The 27,179-nt window shown below is 37.0% G+C and overlaps 2 protein-coding genes across 5 annotated transcripts in view; both read left to right on the top strand.

Moving 5' to 3' along the window:
* LOC135163694 (sonic hedgehog protein) overlaps nt 1-8,756 on the top strand; it is a 60,906-nt gene extending 52,150 nt beyond the window's left edge. For all 3 annotated transcript variants that reach the window (XM_064123388.1, XM_064123397.1, XM_064123405.1), the window contains 2 exons: nt 2,862-3,123; nt 6,944-8,756. In XM_064123388.1, the coding sequence (XP_063979458.1) occupies nt 2,862-3,123; nt 6,944-7,674 (993 nt within the window). In that variant the 3' untranslated portion in view covers nt 7,675-8,756. The remainder of the gene's footprint in view (nt 1-2,861; nt 3,124-6,943) is intronic.
* Nucleotides 8,757-9,096: 340 nt separating this feature from the next.
* On the top strand, nt 9,097-17,523 carry LOC135169201 (short transient receptor potential channel 4-like). Of its 2 annotated transcripts, XM_064133963.1 has the most exons (14): nt 9,097-9,365; nt 9,443-9,570; nt 9,655-9,810; nt 11,240-11,577; nt 12,144-12,339; nt 12,399-12,575; nt 12,860-13,130; nt 13,206-13,311; nt 14,329-14,630; nt 15,609-15,860; nt 15,978-16,093; nt 16,169-16,327; nt 16,879-17,132; nt 17,282-17,523. In XM_064133963.1, the coding sequence occupies exons 2-13, from the start codon at nt 9,469-9,471 to the stop codon at nt 17,047-17,049; spliced, it is 2,346 nt and encodes a 781-aa protein (XP_063990033.1). In that variant the 5' UTR covers nt 9,097-9,365; nt 9,443-9,468; the 3' UTR covers nt 17,050-17,132; nt 17,282-17,523. The 2 variants fall into 2 exon arrangements, with proteins under 2 accessions (XP_063990033.1, XP_063990042.1); XM_064133972.1 differs by lacking the exon at nt 12,399-12,575 and having other exon boundaries at nt 15,978-16,327.
* The last annotated feature ends 9,656 nt before the right edge of the window (nt 17,524-27,179 follow it).

Here is a 27,179-nt window from a genome sequence, read left to right as displayed (position 1 = left end):
CCCGCCCTCCACAACGGGATGAGAAGAAATAAAAGGTACAAAAGAAATGGTGGAGAAAAAAAAAAAACATTACCCTGGCGCCACCTCCAGGGACCCCGAGCATCCCCACATTTTCGGCGCTTCCTTTGAGGTTACCCGGGACCAAGGTGGGCCTTGTACGTGGACCAGATGGGACTCCTCGCGCCTCTAATGTCTCTCGTTTTTTATCAGATGAATTTCCTTTTTTTATTTGAAAAAAATGAATTTTGGTTTGCAGAGCGATTTTTTGGATGGAAATTTTTTTTTGAGAACATCAATAGGGTAATAGTTATGGAGGAGGTGAGACGGATGGACTTCAGATGTAATCGATTATGAATAGTTTGAAAAATCATGTTCTCCACATTTCTCTGACTTTTGACCGAAATATCTTTTATCCTCACACAGTGGGTCCTGTAAATATGAAATGAGAATCTCCCTTACCGGCAAAATGTTTGTAAATAGATGTAAACTTTTGGGAGGGGCCTTTTTTTCGTTTCTGATCGCCTGCTGTGCTAACATGGAACCCCATCGGGCACCGGTATATTGCATGTGTTCCCCACCCGTCTGAAAACAGTTGTGGTCGTCGGATATCTCTTCTCTTCCTCTCGTACACAGTCGGCCATTCTTACCTTTATTTTATTTTATATATATTTTCTTCTTATTCTTTTTTCTTTTACGAACGTACTATGGCCTTTTATCTCCTCGTTCGGAGTCTCGCGGTGCCTGGACTCCTCTGACCTCCAATCTGTATTATGTGTATGCCAGCCATATTGGATATTTCGACGATGAATTTTTTATTCTCACATAAATTTTCGGGTTAATACTTGCATCATCAGGTTTTTTTCTTGACAGAGAGGCACTGAGTGCTGGTAACATTCGAGGGAAATTTTGAACTCGCAAATAATCAGAGGGAATTAATCCATAATTTCAAGAAAAATTACGAATTTATAATTTGGGAAACTTTAATATTCGTTTGAAGTGTTAATTAAAATTTTTTAATTAAAATTTTAATAGTATTTGTCACTTTTAAATAGAATAAGGCCGAAAACATAAAAAAATACACCCAAACATTTTTCATAAATAAAAAATGTACATTCATAAACTTTATTGCAATAAAAAGTTGACTGAAAAATGATCATCTCCTTTTTAAAATTTTATAAAGAATGATCACATTCTTACAAAAAGAAACCATTAATTCAAGCACCAAAATGAGAAACATAAAATTGTCGTCAGTTGATATTCATTGTATGACACATATCCTCGCCCACACGATAATCCAAAAGACGTTGATCCAATGCACAACCATTATCCTATAAATACCCAACGTTGAAAACGTATCGCACACTCAACAAGAATTAGTGTGGGTATTCTCACTGAGATGACACTTTTGAATTTCCCCGTGTCCCCTGTATTGTCAGATGACACCAGTGTATCTTCGCAATGTGGTAGAAGCTAATCGTTACACCGCAGGACTTCTTCCATTCACCCGCTTCTCTTTTGAGGCCCTCAGGGACGGGGACCTAATAACTGACGTTTTTGTGGCCATTTTATCCCTCAATTCCCCGTTGACTTTTTTATTTTCATTGTCACCTGATTTTTCCCATTTTATTCAATTTTTTTTCAATTCTTTTTCATTGTAATGAATTCGCATATTTCCGCTGGTCCCACATTTGTGGCCTTATGGGGAGTGTGGGGGCTTACAATGAACCAAATGGTTCAACCCAACATCAGTAAGTATTGATGCCTCAGCAATTGTCGGTTTTCGAAGAGAAATTTTGAAAAAATAAGAAATAAACCAAAAAGGGCTGCAGTGTCAGATGGAAAAACTTGGGGTTTTTAGTTAAATCAAGAATCAAGTTGAAAAATTAATTTATCAACGATTTATCGACAGTCAAGGAACAAGGGAAGATTGTGGTACACTAAGAAGTGATTAAAAATGGCTACGAAATTTTGAAAGAGATTTTGACGGCAAATGTTAAGGGTTTTTTCCTGACTTTGACTTGTTGCAGTTACGAATCAGTTTATCCCTCGGACAAAAAACTCGTAATATTTTCCCATTTGACTCGATATTTTTCATTGCCATGAATTTGCATGTTTCTGATGGGCCCACATGGAGCTTAAAGCATGTAGGGAGGGTGTACAATGAACCAAATGGTTCAACCAACCGTCAATAAGTTTAAAAATAGTATTGACGATTTATCAACTGTAAAAGCTCAAGCGGAAGTTTGGAAAAAGAAAAAAAAATAGTAAAGTGACTTTGAAAGAGATTTTTTGCGGCAAAAGTCAAGGGGTTTTTGTTCACTTTAGCTTCTCGCGCCTACGGATTAGCCCCCTGGGCCTCGGCCAGAAAAATCTACGACTCATGTTCTGATTTTCTATCCTCAGTTATTCCCTTCTTGCATTCATTGGGTAAAAGTTGTCGTTGAAGCAGGTAAAAGATTCAGGGGTTTGAAAAAATATTTGGATGTTTCGGCATTAGGCCAAGTAAAAGCCTGTCCTTCATATATATTTTTTCTCCTCTTTCTTGTATTTATACTCTTGTTTGCCCCTTGATTTGCCACGGGCCGGCCTTTTTCAAGGAGGTCTTTACCTTTTATTTTCGTCTCTCCTGGTGTCCATCACTGAGCGGTCAAAACAAGCGTTTATTTTTCCAGAGGCTAGCTTCTTTCTTGAAAGGTGGAGTTACCTGAGATTCGAGCGTTTCTCTTATCTACCCTCACCGAGATAAGAATTACGGGGGTATGAAAATAAACATGTGGAAATAAAATTTTTAGTTTCAGGAATGATGTAAAAATGTTGAGGAAAATAAAAATCAATTTATTGGATGTTTTTCTTGTTTGCAGAGGTGTAAAGAAAAACTCAATACACTGGCGATATCCGTGATGAATCAGTGGCCTGGGGTGAAGCTGAGGGTGACTGAGGGGTGGGATGAGGAGGGAAAACATGCCACTGACTCGCTGCATTATGAGGGAAGAGCTGTGGATGTTACCACCAGCGATCGGGATCGCTCCAAGTATGGAATGCTGGCTAGGCTCGCTGTTGAAGCTGGCTTCGACTGGGTCTATTATGAGTCCAGGTCGCACATTCATTGTTCTGTTAAATCAGGTCAGTACTGCCAATTGCTTTTAACATTTTTTTTTCCAACGTACTGGGGGTAAAGTGACATTTTACGCATCACCGTACCAGCACGCATTGCACTGCAAAATAGTGTTCGATATTTGTGGGACAGGGGCGATTTTAAAGCTGGCCTTTTGCTCATTATAAAAACCTGCCACAAGCCCAAAGACAGTTTCCCACAATCGTATCGAAATGGACTAATTTTCACTTCTTGTAAGACACTATTTTCGATTGATTTTCATAGAGCACATTTTTTCATAAAAAATAGTTATGTCACTTATATTAGCTTGTCTCTTTTTTCAATTGTAGTATATGAGTGTAGTATTACCCTATGAGCTTGTTGGTATAAACAATTTCGAGCGAGAAGCGTTCAAAAAACGGAATCCATGAGGTCCCGTAATGAAACAATAACAACAAACTTGATGATGAAATTTCTGAAGTGATTGATCAACACCGTCAATCGAAAGGTGACAAAAAATATGAGAAATTCCATTTTCCATAAAATAAAATTTTCACCAAAAATTATCTACCTCGGTCTCCTGTTTACGTTGAAATAAATTTGAAAATAACGTTATAAAGGTGAAAAAAAATCTACACATCAATGTCTCGGTTCGAACTTCAAAACTCGTGTTACCCCGGCTCCGAAGCATTAAATCTCTGATTTAGTGGAAAGCGGAAGGCAGAAGAAGGCAGGGGAAACGTCGCGTAAAATGTTTGAAGTGAACGTTTAACGGATGAGACGGTTGAAGATAAAAAGAAAAAAAAATAAGAATGATGATATGAGAGGAGTCAAAACGTCGGCAACTCAAGATGTCTTATAAATTCTTATTACATTCTGTTAATTCGTCGATAATTCAGTGGTATAAACGCTGGGCCACTGTTGCTCAGGGAGCCTTGAGTAACGACGTCGTAGAATTTAAACGATCGTATTTCTCGTTTTTTTATCGAGCAATTGAAATTATATTGACGCTTGCTATTTAAATTTTTTTGGCGTTTAATACTTTGTGAGCGAGGAGGATAAAATATAATGGGTGATAAGAAATTTAATTTCCGGCGGGAGTTATCGAAGATCTGTTTTACAGGAAAAATGAGATAAATCCAGAATCATTTTATGGATTATTTTTCCCAACACACTTTGAAATATCATAAGAATTTTTTTTAGAATTTCATGGGCTGCAAAAGAGATCTTTTGACTGTTTCCGTTACCATTATTGGTGCCAAAGATATGCCGATAGGCACTTTAGGATTTTTCTTGCAAATTACTTCAAAATCGATCGATACAGTGAGAGACATTCTCCAGAGAAATTCTAGCACTGGTATGAGAAAAAGGGCACAAAGTGACCGTAGAAAAAAATTCCAACACCGACACTGAAATTTTTATTGAGTAGTACATGAATTTTTCTCACTCTTATATGCAATCTTCACAGAAAACCCCGGAAATTTTATTAGAAATTCGTAGTAATTTTACCTTAACAGCACTAGAATTTTTCATAGTCGACGTATTGGAATTTTTTCACTGCTGGCACTAGAATTTTTCTAAAGAATTTCTCTTCGTGCAGGGAAAAAAATATTATAGACGTTTATCATTTCTTCACTTTTCTGCTAAAAAATGTTTCTGGAGATATTTTTCTACACCCACTTTTGAAAGAATTCGCAAAGAACTAATAATCATAAATCGAAGAGAATATACTATTGCGAATTTTTTAATAAATATTTTGCATACTATTCAATCAATATTATTGAACTAGAAAATTAAACAAGTAAATTTGACAAGAGAAGCGTCACATCCAATTACATTCATTCGTAATTGTCAATATATCTAAGTGCACTTGATAGATAAAGTCATTGATAACACAATATTGGCGGTAAAAAGTTTATTGAGAAAAGCACTCAATTTATTTTTCAAATTGAGGATCGCTGGTTGCGGAATCACTGACTGTTTTTTCCATCCAAGATCGCGCAGTTCTCTGCTTCATCGACAACAGAAACCGTCTAGCACTACCCTCGATAATCTCATAACATTATGAATTATTCACGGTTAATTTAGCGTTGAAAATTTTCATTTTTTACCGGAAAATTCTTTGAGAGCAGCGACTTTTGCTGTTAGATAATTTTCCCATAAATCATTTTCATTTGGCATCACAGGGAAACATTAAGAAAATATAAAGAAACAATTATCAATGATCATTCACAGTAAAGTGTCCCTAACGAACCAACTTACCTTCCGTAATTATTACTGAGAACTTTTTTCCATGTCAATTAAAATGTAACAGAAAATGAGAATAATCTGATTTTGGTGTATTCAATCTTTGGCGAAATTGAAGATGATTTTTTGTGGTAGTACCGCCTCTCGTGTTATTCGATATCGAGATGAATCTCCACGATCTGTCACAATAAATTAATAACGAAATAACTTGTCCAATAGCCATAGCCGTCAGGCGAAATTGATACTCCTGGAAGCTGAATCCACGCGACTCCGACCTTCCATTGAATTAATTGAATATATAAAATCATCCGAGTAATTGAGAACCAATAAAAATATGAGGGCCATTGGTCAACTCAATTATCGACTCTTTACTCATCTCCGACAGATTAATTAAATACTCACAATTGAATATTCAATCCCTCATCAATTCAATTTCTTTGTAACTCAAAAGCACTCGAATTCCCACGCACTCGCCGACACCTCGGAATCTCCATCGTCAGTCATTCACTCATTTCCATGCATATTTATTCGACCCAGACAGAAACAACGGTTCTTGACAATTTAAAAATGGAAATAATGTGGAAAATAGAAATTCAAGAATTTATTCTCTCGCAATAACTTCAACTTTCCCCTGAATGACTCACGAAAATGAAATGCATTTAAAAAATAGTTGACATTAAATGCATATGAGAGAATGTAATGGAGGCATCGAACTCTCTTTAATGAAAATGGCAAAACAGTGGTGGCTAAACAATAAAAAAAATAACAATAACGTGGCTCATGGCTACAAAAACCTAATTTTTACGGTTCCATTGATTAACCGAACTGTCTCCCACGCGTTATTGTTGCATCAATCAATCGAACCCCATTCGAAAGATCATCTCAATAATAACTGAATAGCAGATGATGATCGATAATAGATGAATAAATAAAACAGATATGAATGGAAAACTGATCTCACCAATTTCAATGGAAATTGTGTGGCTTTCATCCTCAGTGACTGGGCAGGAATTTCCGATGCCATTAGAACACGTTTTGTCCGAGTTTGTGGTCTCTGTATCGGTTTCCATTCGTGTTAAAAATTCGAGATTATCGATAAACCGAATTTCTCCACCATGATGAGAATAATCTGGGCATTAGGGAAGCCATCCTTAACTGCCATAAAGAGACAAACAAAACTTCCATTTTTTTCTCTTCTACGTGGCGGATGCGATGCACTGAGATAGCTCCAATTACCTGATCGGAGCTAGTGATCTGAGCACTTCCTTGACAAGGGGAGATGGATCGAGGGTTATTAGATACTTTAGTAATTAATTTATCAATTTTTCTCTCAGTAGAAAAGTTTAACGAAACGATTATTGGGAGTCAGTCGACTTTGCATTGCGTTTTTTTACACAATTTCGAAATTGGCACAGCCAAAGATGTTCCATAAACGTGGAAATTTTTCGAAAATCTCAAGCTTTTTACCGAATTTTCAAATTTATATGAAATTCGCAAATAATTAACGGAGAATGGAATATTGTCTTGCGTTTATCTACAATTTCAGACTTTTCATTGTTCATTGAAATCCAAAAAATAACGACCTTCCATTTCTGCTTCCAGAATCATCATCGGTAGGAAAATCAGGGGGTTGTTTCCCTGGAAGGAGCTCAGTCCTGACGTCGACTGGACCAAAGCCCCTGTCCTCTCTGGAAGTTGGCGAGGAGATAGCCTCCTTGGACTCCAACGGAGAAATAGTCTTCTCCGAGATGATAGCCTTCCTGGATTACGCTCCTTCATCCAAACGACAATTCATTCGTCTAACAACGTTCTCTGGGAGACAACTGACTTTGACGCCCTCCCACTTGGTGCCAGTGGAGCCCAAGGACCTGAAGATCCCCAGCAGTACTTTCTACGCAGCTAATGTTCAGGTCGGAGACCGAATCTTAGTCAGGGACGACGATAAGACACGTCCCGGTGGCTCCAGGGTAAGATGGGACGATGTTGTCGAGGCTGAACTCGTTCTTGAGGAGGGCCTCTATGCTCCTCTCACCAGGGAGGGCACCGTAATCGTTGATGATGTCGTTGCCTCGTGCTATGCAATCGTCAACAGTCAAACAATCGCGCAAATCGGATTTTTCCCGTTGAGGATACTCTCGACCATCACCAATGGACTGCAAACTGTTAAAGACTTCTTCTGGGGCTCTCATGAGACCCAGGATATTGACACCAACGAGATCAAAGGCTCAAAATCAGTGGACTCGAGGTGGAGTAGACCAGAGGGCATCCACTGGTATGCCAATTTCCTCTACTCGATTTCCACGTACGTTCTACCCCCCTCCATGCTGTACTGAATATTTTTTATTGTGGAGATGGGCATCCACGTGGAGAACATACCGGTGTTTTTTCCCACTTAATTAATGCAAGGAGCTTTTTCATCGAGGAGACATTGGTAGAGGTTTTTTTTTTAGCGAGTGGTGATGTTAGTTTGGGGTTATTAGGAAATTAATCGAAACAATGGTCAGAACATATCATTTTTTGTAAATTACTCGGGAAAGTTTGGATGTAGAACATTATGCAAAATAGGTTCTTCATACTTTTACCGATTGCCAATAGTTCCACGAATATTCACGAAATAATCTATATCAAATATCTGAGCGCCTTTCCAGCAGCCACTTCACCACAGAATTAATCCCATAATCATCCGTAATTAGGGAATTATCGGGAAGTTCGACAGACGAATTCCCCGAGAGTCGCACGAATCCGTGCAACAATGAGTATATGACCTTTAGAGGTATAATGACTATTTAATTAAATTTTGTTCTAACAAAATGTAGGAAGAAAAAAGTCTCAGACAAAAGTTGGCCAGTGTTCATCATCTACTGTGTACTTTATTTTCAATTGATTAAATTAATTCAATCCAGTGTCTCTAGTTTTCATGATTATTCAGGAGTAACTGAGACCAGGGAAATTCTGTAAATAGAAAACGTATCTATTTTATTGTAAAATCAACGAATGTTATCGCCAATAATTATTGATATTTTTATTATTATAATTAATATTTGTTTAATTCTATCATATTTATCGGGTGACCGTAAGCGACTGTACTATAGCCTCTTTCCCCTCTATTTTATTCTAATAATTAATTATTATTAGCTTTGTTAGTAATAATGAGTAATGGTTTAATGATCAAAAAAGTTAGGAAAATTTGGAAAATTGATTGCAAATGAGCAGCTCTTGTCTTAATATAATGTGCTATTTTTTCATGTGAAATGCTTAAGTTATATACCAGAAGACAGATTAAATCCCACAATGCGTTATTTTTATTAATTATTATATATTATATTATCGATTATTTCAATAATAATATTATTTGTATGTAGATGGAACAAATTTTATAAATTATGTATATATATTGACGAAAAAAATAGACTCATGCTATAAAAGAAAAATATTTTTGTTCCTTACTTATTACCTAATCCAACCAGTCGTCCAGGACATTCCTTTTCCTGAGTAATTCGGCCACTCCAAAATTTGATATTTCGTTGGATTTTCAGTGACAATTCTTTTCAATGCTGACAGCTAATGTCTAATAAAATTTTCATTTTTTTCCAACCGTAAAGAAAAAAGAAACCTTGATTATTTAATTAGAATAATAGAACGAGCCTATTTCGAACTCATTCATTTATTTCAATTTGTCGTTTTTACCTCTTGTCTTAATTCTGTTGTGAATTGAACGTCTCCAAGGAAACTCGCTTCAGGCGATGCATCGTGACTCTTGTGGAAACATTAACCTTTTACTTTCCTTCTAGTTCAGGAGATTAAAAGACTTTAATCTTAGTTTAATTCACTTGAAATATCCATTAGCAGTGGAGAGATAAATCTGGATTGAAGTTGTGCAACCCAGTAAGTCAACTTTTCTTATTCTGCTGATTATGACATTACATCGCGTGAGTTCAGAAGGCAAAGGCGGAAGCTCTTTGTCGCACCACTTTGTCTTCCGGATTCAATAATCGCCGAGTTAATTACATGATTGGACAAATACGTAATTATTTACCTTTTTATTTCTACAACACGAGTTTACCTTCTTCACACATTCTATCAAGTAACACATTCATAAAGGTATGAAATAAACTGTATGACCTGAAATGGAAACTCCACCGCCACCTCCAGCACCGCCACCACCACCACCACCACCACCTCCAACAACATCTCCAGATGATGAGGAAAGGGCTCGGGAATCGGAGAAAGTGAGACTAATTCAGTATAAAAATCGAGTAAATAAAATGACGAAAAAAAATTTAATGGAGTAATAAAAAGATTGGGGATAACAGATTGAAGATACTGGCCAGATTCCAGGGGTTATTCTCCCTCAATTGGAGGAGTTAGAGAAGCAATTCTTCGAGCTTGTGGCAAGTGCTGACGTGATCGGAGTTCAAGAGTTCCTTGATGTGAATCAAGACTTCAAGATCAATTCAGCAAACTTTCAGGTAATGATGAGAGTGATGGGGGTAATGAGTTTTCCAGCGATTAGGGCGTAATTCCTTTCGAGGGAAGTTCTTATTGGAGAGCCCCGCTTCTCATGAAGTCTAAAGAAATCAGAAAAAAATGTAACGACAAGTTCAAGACTTCAATTTACTGAGATGACTTTTCCTCAGAAATTTCATAGCCAATGTAATGAAAAGCTAAAGCAAGGAGAAAACCAAGAGAGAAAAGAGAGAAAGTAATAGCATTTTACTTTACTAAGCGAAGTCAGAATCGGAGATTATCGTAAATAAAAAGTAACGAAGAAATTAGAAAGTCGTACTAAGGATTTTTTCAATCAAAGAGCATGAAAAAATCGTAAAAAATTTATCCTCGATACGTTAAAACCTGGGAATTGCTTAAAAAACGATATATCATGCTGTCAACCCCTTCGACCCCATAGAATTCAAAGAAACATAGACACTCCGAAGGTTATCCACATGAGCGATAAAATTCTGGAGAAAGGTAGTTGGAATAACTGTCCCTTTACCTTATCTAGAATCTCCACCCCTCCAAGCATGAAGCAACACGTTATACCCTCCATTGCATACTCCACCTTCACCTATTCCTCTCGGACATTTTTTTTCAGGGCTCCCCAGTATCTACCGTCATAATTCAATGGCGGTAACTTTACAAGACAATGATTCCAAGAGATGCTCGAGGATAGCGAGAATATTAGAAGGACCTCGAATTCCATCCTAAATGATTCTTAATCGTTTTCGAGTGGAATGTCCTCAACTATCAAAATTCCTCATTCAAATGAAATGACACCTAACAATAATCTCCAAGTGAGGACAATTAATCCATTTAATAGCCATGTAACAAATTGGTAGAATCTGATACGCGGAGGCTTATATTTTAGTTTTTTAATTTTAAGACTCTTCATTGCTAGTGAAGTTAAAGGGCGTTTTAGAGCATTTACCCTAAAATATGACACGACACTCGTTTTTCCAGTATTCTACATACACCGGAATTCCATTGTCATCCGCAATTTCTAAATATCTAAAAATAGGATATTCATTTTATTTGGAATAGGAAAAAGTCGGTTTTCCCAAGGTTTTTTTTTGTCAAGAAGCCTATAAACACCAGAACCCCATGGTGGGTCAGAGAATTCCGACAGAAAGAGGCGTCGAGGGAATTCTCAACAGGGGACAGTGTCACCTTTGTCGGCATAAAAATACACTCACCCATGTTTTATGTTTCTTGACGTAACCAAAAGTCCCACTCTTCTATTATCCTCGTGCTGTGACTCCTTGGCCTTCTCTTTTAGTCTCTCTCAATACTCCCCTAAACACTGTCCAATGGCGCACGCGTCCGTCTGGGTGGGCCCTGTGGATGAATGGGGCCCGTTTTCTCTTTCTTTCATGTTTCCTCCATTTTTGTTCATTCTTCTAGAACCTTTCGGCACTGCACATAGCTGTCAAGGAGCGAGATGTGGCAATGGTTGAGCTACTTTTATCACGAGACGATATTGATTGTGGTGATACTGCACTTCACGCAATTAGAGATAATGAGCAGAAAATTGCTATGATGATTCTGGATAAAATGGAGAGCCAGGTACCGGGATCACAGTTCACTGGGCCAATTGATAGCTCTGAGTTTCCGGATGCCACGACACCGATGGATGTGGCTGCCAGTTGTGGACATTTTGAGTTGATCAAGATGCTGGCAGCCAGGGGACATGTTATTGAGGAACCACACCCACCGAACTGCTGCTGCGATGAAATTTGCAAGTAAAATTTGGGGCGAGGGGTGGGTAACTGTATCTGCACTGTGCATCTGTCTAGACGTGATAACTTTCCTGAAGCATTTCTACCAATTGATCCAGATTTTTGAAATCACTCTCCTTCTCTCAGAAAAAAAATTAAAACCATCCAGATAATTTAAATGAGTTTCCATAGAAAATTCGAGGATTTCAATTTGTAAATTTGAATTCTTCACAAAGAAAAATATTCGGTAAAAAAAACTTCTCTTTTCCGTAATTCTGAAACAAAGTGCTTTTATGTCAGGGAATTTTATGAAAAATTATGATTTTGTCAGATAAAATTTCTCAGTCTATTATCCAATCGATGAGTGAACTGTGACTTCCCTAATTTTTATCAAATGTTTTTCTCCATGATATGATTTTCTCGACTGATTTAACTGTCAAAAGTCTAAAGAACAATAGACTCTCTTAATTACGGATTCATTCTCAATAATTTAGGAAGAGAATTAGTGACATATCGCTAATAACCAAAACTCATTGCTTCTCGAATACCTCACCATCGTAAGAATATTCGAATTTTATTAATTAACATAGACCAGAGAGAGATACGGAAGATCCATTAACACTTGACAACAAACGGTTGTATCGTTACCGCGCTGTGGCAAATCCAGCTTACATCTGTCACACCTCACCCGATCCAATCCTGAAGGCCTTCCAGCTGTCAGTTCTCCTCGACAAAGCCGCCTCGTTTGAGCGTGAGCTTTATAAATCTTACAAGCAACTGTCCCAGGTGTGTTACATCGATATTCACATTTTTCTTTTGTAAAGTGGCACGTGTTTTGACATTAGGAGGTCGCTTACTTTGCTGCTGAGCTCATTGGCTGTGCGAGAAAAGCGGAGGAGGTTGAAATTGTGCTCAAGCAACGGGGGGGCAATGTACAAGCAAAGAAATTCATTTTTCCAAGACTCTTGTTTGCGGTCGAATGCGAGCAGAAGCTGTTTGTTGCTCATCCTAATGTCCAACAAGTAAATCTAATTTTTTTTTTTCACTCAGACAGTTGGAATGTTCCATTGGGGGAAAAACAATTCTATTCTACGACAGCTGCACTACTGAAATGATTTTTAAAGAGCGCCAGAAGTTATGAATTGGATCCTGAGGCTGAAAAAAATTGCCCAAATCCAGTCTGGCCAAATAAACTATTTTTATTTTTTATTGTTGAAGAACTGAACTGATTTTGTTGCTCAAAAATTTATCACGCCATCAACCGAAGACATTTAACTAATGAAATATATTATTTTCTTTGCATTAGGTAATAGAAACTCATTGGATTGGGAACTGGTATGAGTGGAAAGCGAAAGCAGGAGGTGCCAAAGTCTTGACAGTTCTTCAAAGGATTCCTCTGCTTCCAATCCTAGCCATTTGGCTTCTGATAGCGCCGCAATCAAAACTAGCAAAAAGATGGCAAATACCAGTGAATCGATACATCTCGTCAGTGGCCAGTTACCTTATTTTTCTCGTTTTCGTGTACCTCGAGTCCAACGTCGATAAGAAAAATCAACTTCGAGGGCCACCAAACAGCGGCAAGTGCATCCACCATTCTCTTTTCATCGCCTCTTTAATAAAACGCCAATTAAAAATGTCCCCTTTCATTCCAGGATATGAAGTTATTATTTGTTTTTATGTTATTTCGTATGTGTGGGCGGCGATGCGACTCTGTATGACCCATGGGCCGAGGAGATATTTCGGAGAGCGTTGGAATCTGTACGTAAATTCATTGATAATAATTAATTAAAATAATATGTCACAAAATTACTTGTCAATTTTAAATAGGACTCTTCAAGAGTCCAGAGAGAGAGAGATAATTCTCGTTAAATTTTCAGTGTTTTCACGGTCTATACCTATTGATGCCAATACTTTATGGTATCGGAGCAGAATAACACAAATAATTGACAATTATCGCATGTAATACCACAAGAGCTCCGAAATTATCGGATATTTCCCGATAGGTTCGTTGCAAACAAATGAACGTGTCAAGTTTTCCAGTTTAAAAATCACGAGCGCGAAGCGCGAGTGATTTTTCTGGAAAACTTGACGAGCTTATTTGTTTGCAGGGAACCTTGAGGGAAATATCAGATAATTTCGAAGTTCGAGTGGTATTCGGGGGATTTTTTTTTGCATCCAAATCTTGGCCGATAGAATTGCACCATGAGACATAATTTTCAACGAATTGCCTTTTAATCTGTCAGATACAATTGAGGGTTACTTCAACATTTGTTTTTTTTTATATATATCAACATGCAAAATTTCCAGTGAAATTTCCAAGAATATCCGCTGAAATACCGTGTTGACTATACAAAATAACGTCGAATGGTGCAATCCTATTGGCCAAGATTTGGATGGGAAAAATAATCGGAATAATTCGATCGAAATAATTGTACTCTTCCGCAAAACATCAAATACAGTATTTCTGTCGGTTAACGTTATCGGAGGCGGTAAAATTATCAACGATATTCAATAATATGTTCATTTATCCAGTTACAGATTGACAAAAAAATTTTAATGAATGTCAAAAAATGTTTTCTAAGTTCCTATTTCATTTTTTCTTATTTTCGTCACATTCATTAGGCCCCTTGTATATGAAATTCTTATGAAATTCTTCATGAAAAATCTCTTGAATTATACCCAGATTTTGTGCAAATAATCCGTCATTAAATTACTGATTGTTCCAATATTCAACTAGAATTATGCACCAACAATTATTCATTGAATTTTTAATAGGTATGAGGTTCTAATGCTCTCGTTGTTCATATTCACGTTCGTCTTCTGGGCATTAGCGGCTATCGACGTCCGGAGAAATGGCCAGAGGGACCTGGAGAGAAAATACTGGCACATGTTTGATCCAACTTTAGTTGCAGAGGGTCTCTTCTGTATTGCAACAATAATGGCATTTTTCAAACTCCTCTTCGTGTGTCAACTTGATTATAATCTTGGACCACTTCAGATGTCACTTGGAAAGATGATCAAGGATGTCACTAAATTTCTGTTTCTGTTCCTCGTCATTATTACAGCCTTTGCTGCAGGTAAATTGAATCCATGAAAAGTAGTGCACTTTGATTGAAGTGCGACGGGTGTAGCAGGATATTTCTCGGTAGTGATGCTGCCTTCAGCGCGAGCTGTACCATTTTCTGTTTGCTAGTAAATACAATAGTATAGTGTGCATCATAAAAATGACCATACCATAGCATACCAAAAAACCCAATCAACCACCATATCAACCATCCAAACCACTACCATATGAAAAAATCCAATTACCAAAACAATTTCAAACTTTGAATTGCGTATAACCACGTGTTGGTCTCTGTACTCGGTACATATCGATGTTTTTGCTTCGTTATAATCAATTTGGGTTGATGGGTGACAATTTTTTCATATTGAGAAAGATAACACTGTCCCACGGTAGAAAAACATTTCAACTATTTGGGTTTTCACGAGTCAGAGGAAACATCCTTCATTGAAGAGATACCTCACGAATTTTTATGAAATCAATTATTTTCATAATTAAAACGAAGTGCAGAATTTTTTTTGGAAGTTGAACAAAAAAGTGGAAAGCAAATTGTTCATATTAAACGATATAAGTAAGAGCAGTTTTATTTTATGATTATGTGTTCACACTTCGAGAGCAGTCGACGAACTGACAAACGAACTTGAAATCTCAAAAACCAAAGCATCCTCATCATGGTTTCTTTCTTTCCACGAACAAAGATTTCTTTATATTATTTAATAAACATAAACTGGAGTTTTCGTCGTAAGACCAGGCAGACGTCCTCTCCAGGAAACAATCACCTCATAGTGTTAATATAATCTCATATAGGTTTGTAATGTGATCGTATTGTTTTTTCTCTTTTCAAGAGTTAATTCATAAAAAATTGCTGAGGCAGCTTTTCTACATTCAAAAAACATAAAATAATCGCTCGATTAAATACCAAAAATACGCACACCTATCAGCCCACAGATAACTTACGTAATGAGTTTCCTATTAACCCTTCCCCCTTCCCCAGGTCTTGCGAAATTGTATCAGTACTATGACGGAATGGTGCAGATCGATGATGAGTCTAAAATAAAAACCCAACAAGTGGCCTCGTTCGTGGATTTCAGGTCAAGCTTGAGGACACTCTTCTGGGCGGTATTTTGCATGAGTGCCATCGAGAGTGCTGACGTCATAATCGAGAATTTACCTGGAGAGACGGAGTCTGAGACCATTATAAATAAACATTCATTCACTGAGGGCATTGGATACTTTGCCTTCGCTGGTAATTATTGATCAGTTGCAACATTACAAAACTTGTTGAACACACAGCATAACCATATTGACGCATTTCTCTCGGTTTTTTTTCCAAAATCTACGAGCCACATTTTTAATTCATCAGGTTTTGAGTTCATGACAGTGATAGTGGTCCTCAACATGTTGATAGCCTGCATGTCAAATACCTTCACAGCCTTCACCGACAACGTGGATGTCGAATGGACTTTTGGAAGAACCGAGGTCATCATTGTCACAATTTACCATGAAAATCCAATCTCTCTATTTACCTATCTTTATTTACCTCTCTATGTTCAGGTGTATATTGATATAATGGCACAGAACGCCCTGCCACCGCCTTTCAATTTCCTCCCTACTGGGAGTGACCTCCGTTGGCTCGCTGAGTACATAAAGTTGTTAATTAAACCCACTGAGACGAAAAAGGCGAAATGGGATCTCAAGCACTGCTGCTTCATCGTTAGTTTGAAATCGTCTCGATAAAGGAATTAATTAAAAATTAATGAACTGTCTTGTTACGTCTAGTTTATCCTTATTGAATATTCCTTTGAGACAGATTGATCGTCAAGTGACAAAAATTTATTTATAATTTTCTTTAATTGTCCTTCGAATATCTCCAGATTTTCTCAAATATATCGGGATAAAATTATTAATCCCATAGTATATTTTCTAATTGCCATAGCTGAAGAGTACCTTTCTGTCTTCTGGAGCTTCATACGAACTGAAGGCGAGTGATAGACTCCCAGCAGCCTCAGACCGTATTTTTCATCATAACGTGTACCTAAAAATTTTCTTTCCCATACACTTCAATGAAAAATAACATATCACTCTATTTTGCAAGACATGAACTTTGGCCTGAAATGGCATGAAATTATTTTTTACCAGGAAAAGACTTTCTGCAGAACCAATAATTGCTGATGTATTCCTGAAAATCTGTTATTTAAATACTGTGTTGAATATTTTAAATAAATAGAGTTTATTTTGTACCACTAAATCCGAACTCATTCCAGGAAAATATAAATGAAGACGATGACGAAAAGTTTGGTGAGACAATGGGACATTTAGTGATGCGTTATTTCCGGAAGAAGGAGGCGGAAGTGGAGAAGAGTGACACCGAGGGTTTGAGGAAGGATCTCATGGAGCTCAAGAGTATCCTCAAGGATGCACTGTCAGCTCCATGAATTATGGTCCTCTACCCACGTCAGATCAGTCAGGATTCCCTGGCATAGATGACACAGAATAATACAGCCACCAACAATGACAGGTACTCTCGTCCGGTATTTGCAGGGGAATCCCCAAGGAAATCTCGATATTGCAGTGTATTAGCAACAGAAATAACTTTTACCGTTGCGAAAACCGACTGCAATATTTATTTTTATTTACCGATGCAATGGTAAAAAAAATATTTCACAGGGTCCTCCATTATTTTTCTGCCAGCAACTCCTGCCCTTAGTTCTGGACTGAAAGGATTACTTGGAGATTTGGGAGAAGTAGCTGTGGCACTTGAGAAGGGATCAGTGATGGCAATAGACTCTCACGTCTGCTGGTCTTATCATCAATTCTACAGCATTTCCAGGAATGAACAGGGGTCACAACGATTTTCGAAAAGGACTAGGATTAATGGACACTAGTAAATAAAATAATAAAGTGTGAAACTAATAAAGAATCAGAAATATGTTTTTATTATGATTAGGATAAAGTACTTGGTACCTTAGGGAAAAAACAAACTGCGTTTTTTGTCGTAGGAAAAGAGACCAGAAACCATCAGCTCAATTCCCAGTAACTCATTCAGGGAGGGTGAAATAAACCCCCTCTATTTTTACATTTTTTTTCATTATTCGAGACAGTAAACTATGCGAGAAATTTCGTGGATTTTTTTCAATGGTTATTATCCAATTGGAGGATCAGAGTAAAGTTAATTGTCACAAGTGTCAAAAGGTTAGAATCAAATCTCTTTTTTTTAAATGATATTGTATTATGGATCGAGTTTGTGAATGAAAAAGTGGTCCCATTTATTGTCGGATAAAGATAGCAAAAGAAATATTGGCAGCTCAAGAGGAGCAGTTATTGCACTTGAGAAGACACCAACCAGAGGGAGAGACTTTTCCTTTTACTTCTACTGGTGATATCATCAATCCCAGGATTTCAAGAGATGAATAGGGTACAGGGAGAGACGAAGCTTTTTGTTAATGACATCACTAATTTTCGGGCAACCGTCTTACGTTGATGGAGTTATCATCAAATTCCAGGGATACAAATCCCCAATAGTTATAATTATTCTAATCAGTGCTAATCAGCACTATCACTAATAAAAAGTAATAATTTAGACATCTTTAATTCTAATTTTTCTACGTGGATGGGAGGAGAATATTATTGGAGCCTCGAGAGTAGTCCTCGTTACACTTGAGAAGAGAAATCGTATCCGGTGTCCGTTGGCTTTATACGTAATCCTGAAGGTGCAGAAATAATCCATTCGTATCGATTCATACGGAATACGACCATCCATGGCTCCCCCCGAATGACTCCACCCTCTGAACCACATTCATCATCATCGGAATGTTTATTTTTAATTACACCCTCATGATGTAAAATAACACCGAAAATTTTTAGAAGTAATACCCCATGATCTTCAAAAATATCCTATTAATTTTGAAGGTCGAGGGGTATTTGGCTGGATTATTTTTTTCATTCCAATTTCAAGGAATTAAATGTGTGGCATTTCACATCATATGGTATGGTTTTTCACTCGTTGTTGTGGCTTCCAGCGTATACATATTTTCTGTCTGCACAAAATCCACAGAATTGTTTACAAATTGTGGCTTTTGTCTTCACCGTATTATTAGGAACATTTTTTTCAATTTTTTCATCAATAATGTCCAAGGATTCTCCTCCAAATCTCCTCATGTCGAGGTAAAGTCTTTGAATTTGATTTTTTCTAATGACAATTTTGGGGTTTGAAACGCGTATAAATTATTTATTGGATATTTTCATTGCTTAGCAACAAACAGGGAAATATTCGAAAAATACCGAAGTAAAACCGTTTGACTTGTACCACGTGACGGGAAATGCCACCATTTGATTGGTTGAAATTGGGATGAAAAAAATAATTACATATAATACCACGAGAGCTCCGAAATTATCGGATATTTCCCGATATGTTCGTTGCAAGCAAATGAACGTGTCAAGTCCTCCACTTTAAAAATCACGAGCGCGAAGCGCGAGTGATTTTTCTGGAAAACTTGACAAGCTTTTTTTTTTGTAAGGAACCTTGAGGGAAATATCAGATAATTTCGAAGTTCGAGTGGTATTCGGAGGATTATTTTTTGCATCCAAATGTTGGCCGATAGAATTGCACCATGAGACATAATTTTCAACGAATTGCCATCTAATCTGTCAGATACAATTGAGGGTTACTTCATCATTTGTTTTTTTTTATATAGGCAACATACAAAATTTCCAGTGAAATTTCCAAGAATTTCCGCTGAAATACCGTGTTGGCTATACAAAATAACGTCGAATGGTGCAATCCTATTGGCCAAGATTTGGATGGGAAAAATAATCACTCAAAAATTTTCATCAGTGATGATGTTCGCTTCGAAAATCACTTCACCATGAATTTCCAGACATTTCCGGTTAAAGTTATCCCGCGGAGAAACAACTCTACAGGATTCACCGGAGACCGTTTTTTATAGCCCATGAAATCCTTCACAAAAAAGTTCTACGACATTTGCCTCCAAACCTACTACTTACACCGATATTCGTAGAATAATCTCAGCGGAATCATCACTTCGCTACGCATTTTTTTTTCATCTTTACCATCTGGAAATCCATAAACCAGGAAACACCATATTTCCGTCACTGTGAGAAAGGCAAGACGAGCCATTAGAAAATAAAAGTGATGACAAAGGGGAGCCAGGCTCGTAACTTCCACGGGGAGTCCTCCAGCAATTTCATCTTCACTCGATATTTTTTTCTCCGTTGTCATTGACTCCACCTCCGCGTCACATTCGTAAATTGTAATCTTGTCACCATATCAAGGTCCATTCGCTGTGAATTCATCCCTCGATGGTTTCTATCTCCTATATGAGATAAGTTAACGGGTTGGGGGCGACGAGAGGAGCCGAGGACTAAAATGAATGAGACGGAAAAATGTAGGTCTCGTTATTAATCCTGCGATGAGATACCGTATCTACTGGAGTTGACATTACGAATGTTTGTCAAAAATTAATTTTCGAATGGAATAAATGGATCTTTGTATGATTGATATTTCCTTTATTCTGGTGTTTCCACTTGAGAGTAGAAAACATTTTTATGAGAAATAATTCTAAGAAGTTCGAGGGTGATGTGTATGCTCTGTTTTCTGAATGTCCAGGGTGTTGCATCCCTTTAATCTATTAGTTAGATCATTTAAGGAAACGAAGCAGAGCAGTTGTGCCTTTCCAGATTATAAAATAAAAGAGATACAACGGAATTCACGCGTTTGATTATTGAACCATTATCCCATTTCCAATAGTATCCTTTCACTCAAGGGAGAAAAGGGAGTATTTTATTTTAAATCGACTTTCCCCCAAAACCGTGCAATAAATTTATTTTACATCGCGTTGCGCGAATGAGTAACCGATTACGCTCAATTCGCGTGCGCGAGTTTTGAATTTAATCGAGTTTAATGGAAATAAGAGAATTAATCAAAATTTTACTCTAGTTATGAATAAAAATGGCTGAAAGCATTTTCAACCAGTCGAAGAAAATCAAAGATTGTTAATCAATTCAAATAAACAATTTAGCTCTTCATAGTTCACTCCACGTACTCCGTCTTTCCTTCAATTATGTGACATAAAATATCGCCATGACCTATCAATTTCTTCAGCGATTATTTCCATTCTAAAACATGATGGAAGAGATCAATAAAACTGCCAACATTCCAGGACAGTCGATTTATCAAATTCACTGACTCGCCAAACGATGAGAGAGTCGGTGTAAAGGTCAGTCATATTTCAACATTTCATATTGTAACATGTCGACTGAAAATATGAGATTACACGCGGAGTAAGAGCGATGAGACAATTTTAAAGAAATGAGAAAATGTGAAGATCAGTGCTGGTTTCAGGGCGGAGATAATTTTTTAATAAAAATTAGTCAATAGTCCGCACCCAATTCAACTAACCCCCCTGGTCACACCCCAACCAGGGAGGGAGGCACAGATTTTTTCAAGTCATTGCAATAATCTCTCTCTTTCTCTCTCTCTTTCCGTCATGAAGTGAACCATTTCCGTCATGAAGTCAACGATTCTAAGGAACTTGAACGATTCTCCTCCCTCTCTTCACGAATAACTTCAGAAAGTTACTATTGTTAGCCTGCGTACGTTATCGGAGAAAAAAAGGGAAAGATGTATGACTCTTTCGCGTGTGGCATACTGTTGCCCCGGATAAATGCCACTCAAGTAGTTACGGTGTGTGCATGGTCGGACATGCTCCGCAGGATTCTCCGTTCTCTTATCTCCTTTTTTTTCTGGCAACTGGTTATCTCAGCGAGCACATCGAGACACGCTTGTCATTTAGATTTATTCATAGAATTGTTTGAGAGCTGAGGATTAATTAAATAAAAAGAAAATTGTTGCAGCCTCAAGATGTAGGGTAAAATTAAAAATTCAGGGAATCCAGGGAGCTGTTGTGAATTTCAAAGTTGCTTGGCAGTTACCCACAGGTGACTAGCAGTTTATTCAGAACTATACGAGCAAAAAAAAATTTGCTGGAGCTATTTAGTCAGAAAATACAAAATGGTTTTATGTTCAAGTTAGAAATTTTCGATGTACCAACAAACCTCAATTCAGGAATAAAATCTTTGGATATTAGTGAATTGTTAAGATGATAAGTACTGAGATTTACTATTAACAGGACAACAAAATGCCGGTTACACCAGGAGAATTAATTATTTTTAAACGAAAAATAAATATTCCACATATTTTTCCTTAATTCATGAACTTTATTATTTTGTTCCCGATTTTTTCCGTTGTCATTCCGTGATGACATAGATAGATTAGTAGCGTACTTAACGCACAATGTTTCTGTCAAGCTTGACAATATTGATGGCTATAGGAACTTCGAGTTCACTACATAAACGTTAGGGAGCTGATAAGGATCATCCAGAAGTCAGACTGAGATTTTATAGGGGTTTGTGAGGCTCTGGTGAAGGACGTGCACACAGAACAATATAAATGTGGATACCGCGTGGTGGAGTTTACGATGGGCAGAGAAACATTACAGACATAAACATGGAACTGGAGTCAGTTAATGGATCCCTCGACGATTTGATCAGTGATTCAATCGTTAAACATCTGAGGCACTTGTGTTTTTAATCCTTTGTATTGAAAACTACTAAACTAGGATGCGACCCCTTGGACAACTGACAACTAAAACGTTTTTTTCTCTGTCGAGTTTATTCTCGATTTAGTTTTGAAAATTTATATTTCGGTCTCTCTGAATTAATTCTCTACAATCAAACTTCATAATTCAGCTACAGAAAAGTTATATTGGGGTCAGGGGAGGGTCGCAAACACGAACATTGCATATGAGATAAGAGAACAAAATAGGTTCCCTCGAAGTCAAGAAACACGTGATTTTCATCAATCATACTATTACGATTAGTAGCCACGCTAATCCTAACTTATCATTAATCACTACGTGTACATAATCACGAAAGGTAACCAGGTAATTTTTCCCTAGACAAAATTTTCCAGACCGAAAGCTCTGCCTGAGCTTTTTTTCTGGAAATTTGTGTAGGATTTATTGTACTTTGGCCACCGTAAAACTCCACGTCAAAAAACATTATGGACTCCTTCACTGTCGGAAGCCTGTGACGAACGAAATTACGTGGTGGCTAAAAGGTTGTAAACCGACAAAAAAATTCTAATAAAGTTTAATTATAAGTTGGCTTGTTAGTAAACAGCGCCGAGTTTTGTCCGGCACGGATGCAGGCCATGCAACGGCTTTGTCGGCTAAATAGAGTGATGATGAGGAATAGAGTGTGAAGGCCTGGAGTCGCCTGCTAGCGCATCACAGCCGGGGTGAACTCGGGGAACGGGCTTTCGGTGGATGGATACTATGCGGCACACGCCAGTCTGCGCGCAACCGTATCATCACTACTAGCTACGTTACTTTAATCTTCTGTACGTATTGAAAACTCCATAGAAAAATCTTTTTTATGGGTTAAATTAAACGCAGCTTGTGACGATCGAATGAGTGTATTGAAAATATGTTAAAATGGCAAAATAAAATATGAAGTATTTAATAAACAATCTTTAAGTGCTAAAAATTGGAATGAAAATTTTAATCTGAGAGTTCAGTGCAATTAATGATAAATTAATTAACATAAAATATGATTAATGGACGATTTTTGTATTTTTATTAAGAAGTGGAATTTCAATGTATAAATTTATTGGTAATAATGACTTTTAACTAATCAAATCGACCTAATGAGAATATATGAATTGCTAAAGATTGAACTCTAATTTTGCAAATCAAAAAAGGTTCTTCGCACTTAAAACAATGGGTTTAATATTAAGTCACTTGAACAAATCATTAATGAACATTAAAAACACCAAAACTCAGTTCATATAAAATTGAATAATAAAAAAACCGTGTTAATTAACAGTAAAATAATTATCTGATATTTTCAGTACATGTCAAACGAAAATGTTCACCACAATGGCCCTTTGAAACGTGCAAACGAAAAGCTCTGAAAAGTCATTTTCAATAAAGACAGAATTTATGCTAAGAACTCAACTCCCCGAGTGGGTTTTCCGTTTCGCTCCAGTTTTCACAGCTGCCAAGAACGGAAATCCATAACCGAGGGATTCTATACCCAAGTGAACAATAAGTGTGCGATGTAGAGACCTGTATGCAAGGGTGATATTGGAATAACACCAGTGAGTGGTCGAACCACAGCGGATGAAACTATACAGAGACACAGGAAGGAAGCGGAAACAGCTTGCGGGTCGGGTGAGGAGGGTGCGGGAACGGGGTTAGAGCTGTAGAACAAAGTGGATAATACAAAGTGAAAGTACGGATCGGACGGAGGGATAAAATGTTACGACTCTTGCGGATACTCAATGAAGAGTTTCAATTTCGCGTGAGGACGGTCAGGCGTATTACCCAGTCAGACCCGTGAGAATCGCATAACTGTGGAGACTTACATTCTGGGTTATCGTTATCTTCATGACAATAAAGAGGTAAATATTATATTGCGGAAAAAAACTTTTCAATCGCGCTGAGAAAAAAAATCAATTTTTAGGAGCATTCAAAAGTCCAAAAGGTCCTTTCGCCATTTTTTCTGTTGTTTTTATTGGAAATGGGTTATTTGAAATAAATATAAAAAAAAGAGTTGCCTTCTAAGCATCACTACGTGAAGCTTTCGACTATGCTGTACCTCGCAATTGCATACCATGAGACATTTGTTTTGTCTCATTCATCGGCTTGCTCTTTTTGCTGTTTTAGTTTTGTCCACATACATAGATACTATCAATAATTTTGATGTGGTATTTATTTATTCTCGTATCCTCATGTGAGAACACGAGTGGACCTACGTTTTTTAAGTGCGCTCCGAACCACTGGGTTATGTGAAATAATAATATCCTGGAAATAATTGAAACTATTTCTCTACTTTATTACGTAACTCAAATAATTGTGCTTGGACGACACATCCGCTCTGTACCGACTCCTTAGAGGAACTAACTAGACTTACTAAGGGAAACAACACCCTGGACCTTTTAGTCACATGCTCTCAAAGAATCCTATTTATTCCACTTTGTCTACATACTTATCAAATCAAACCTAAACACCATACCTCACACTTCTCAGAATTCCCGTCCATAAAAATGTTTTTTCAATTTAAAGTATAAACACTCAGAAGAGAATGCGATTGATTTTTGCTTTTTATTTATTTATTTCATGAAAAATCCAACAGTTTTTGTTTTTTTTCTATTGTCATGAAACAAAATCATTGGAAACTAATGAGAAAAGTGTTCTTCAACCCTGAGGATTAACTCTTATAATAATATCCAAGCGAGAGATTAAAAAAAACTGTCAAGCTGATTTGCAAAAAAATCATATTAAATTAAAAAATTTGGCTATTTTCGATGAAATTTCAGTTTTTCAAATTCTCATGAGATTTTATTTTTCCTTAACATAAATGACAGCTCTAGATCTAATAAATATTTAAAAAAGAAATATGTAAATATCCGTTCCCTAAAAATCCAATCTCGTTATTCCTGAAATAAATCTTATTAATTAATTAATTTCCAATTTATCTCATCGGAAAAGCGAAGACATTTTATGCGCCGGAATAAACAACAGAAATTCTCAGAATTTTTTATTATGGTAATCCATTCGGGTATTGTGCTCGTACAGACCCGATGCAATAAATAAAAGAAATGACTCCGACATTATATTACGAGCAAATATCAGTTGTATTCAGTCAGCCGTGACAGGAGAAACTGTTGGCATTAACGATGCGGCAATATTGCTGTCGCATTGAAGCCCTCTCGTCGTCACGAAAATTGGATCCTCCTATCGAAAAATGACGAGACATATTTACCCCTGAGAGTAATAAAAATAAATGAAATCCACCCATGATAGATTGATTCATTCATTCCATTCAGTCCACTCAAATGTCTCTACCACTTGGGGACTATTGAAATAAGAGAAGAGGACCCATCAAAACTAACGATCCAATTTTCTCGCGAAATTGATGAATAATTAATCGATTGAACCATCAAACATTTATCACGATGAGTCAATAGCACTTTACCAAGTTACACAATTGATATTAATATCCACTTTTCATTCCCATCAACTGCCTTTAGTTAATATCAATAAAATAGCGAGTTTTACTGGCTCTCCCATTGCGTGACCAATAGAGTTTGCGTATTACTCGTACAGAAATATAACACAAACATTAGTTCGCTTTATTTGTTACTGCTTCTTAAATAAGAATGAGTGCATTTTTTTCACTCGCACAATATTTGTATTTGATGTCAACAAATTGTTTGTTCAATATAATTGAAGTATTTTTTTTGAGGCAATCGTGGCAAATTGATTTTTTGAATTCATTTGATTTGAACAGATTATTTGTCTGGATGGAAGTCTGGGCTCTCTCAACTCCACTTGAAGCAGAGTTTCGAGGTGAGTTGTATAAGTTCCATCTGGAAACATTTTAAAGTATCAACTGGAGCTTATCAAACTCTCAACTTAAGAATTTCAGTCTTCGTATTAAAACTGGAGAATTTTTTCTGAAGATATTATTATACTTTCCTTCCTTGAGGTATGATGGAAGGGATAGTTTGTGTTGAACTGATGGAATTGGGCTTTCTTCCCCTCCTCAAAACAAAGCCACCCCTTTGATTGACTTGAAAGCTCTCTTTTTGTTCAATATTTACCATTTTAAACGAGCCTACCAATTTTTCTCCAATTTATAGCCAAAAGGAAAATATTTAACACCGAAATTTTAGTTTTTCCTTTTCAAGCCCCTCAATCATATACTTTCTATCTAAGAAAATTATTAGTCACTTGGAAAAATCACAGACAATTGGAAAATCTATGAATGCCATTGATATTCATCGAAGTTGTGTATACCAAGTTCTAAAGCTCCGGACACGAGTAGCACAGCATACACAGATGAATATAAATCACACTGGCAAATACGAGTCAACGGATTTCATAGAAATTCTGCTATTTGTAGGATACTCAATGCGAGAGTATTGCATGGATGCCATTCAGATGATGTCGACCTATTCCCTGCACGTGGCTCAAGTCATTAGCTATTGTAAAATATCAAAATCACATACACATCGATATCTGGAGCTTTATACATGTATATGACTCGTAAAGGTACACAATGCGAGCCCGTGTCATGAAGTTGATGGATTAGTCGATACTCCGGATCGATCTGATTCGATGCAATCAACTGAGAGGAGGAAAGTTTCTTAGATTGAAAAATCCATTTCGTGACGTACAATAAATTTGACCGGAAAATGATCTTCCTTAATTGACGCATAATCAATGAATAAATTATTCTCTGCTGTGCTTGGGTCGGGTCGGGGGTACCATAAGATATTTTAAATACAAGCTTTGGTATTTGTATTCTGAAGGGGTGTGGACGCATTTTAGATGTTGACCCATTACACAATATCGTTCTACAAATTTCATGGCAAATGTTGGGATAACACAATAGCACTGGATAATATTCTCTATAGCACTCGGGCCTGGAAAATTGAAAATCCATTTAAACACGAGGGTTCCCATAACCACGAAGCATT

Source organism: Diachasmimorpha longicaudata, chromosome 1, assembly GCF_034640455.1.
Source record: "Diachasmimorpha longicaudata isolate KC_UGA_2023 chromosome 1, iyDiaLong2, whole genome shotgun sequence".
Classification (NCBI taxonomy): domain Eukaryota; kingdom Metazoa; phylum Arthropoda; class Insecta; order Hymenoptera; family Braconidae; genus Diachasmimorpha; species Diachasmimorpha longicaudata.
This window is presented reverse-complemented; position numbering and strand designations above follow the sequence as displayed.

What these genes read in the sequence shown, in the direction of transcription:
- LOC135169201 (XM_064133963.1), top strand. Translation starts at nt 9,469, where the DNA reads ATGGAAACTCCACCGCCACCTCCAGCACCGCCACCACCACCACCACCA. An exon ending in TCGAGGGCCACCAAACAGCG is followed by an intron (nt 13,131 to 13,205) that starts GCAAGTGCATCC and finishes CTTTCATTCCAG; the next exon opens with GATATGAAGTTATTATTTGT. An exon ending in TGGATACTTTGCCTTCGCTG is followed by an intron (nt 15,861 to 15,977) that starts GTAATTATTGAT and finishes TTAATTCATCAG; the next exon opens with GTTTTGAGTTCATGACAGTG.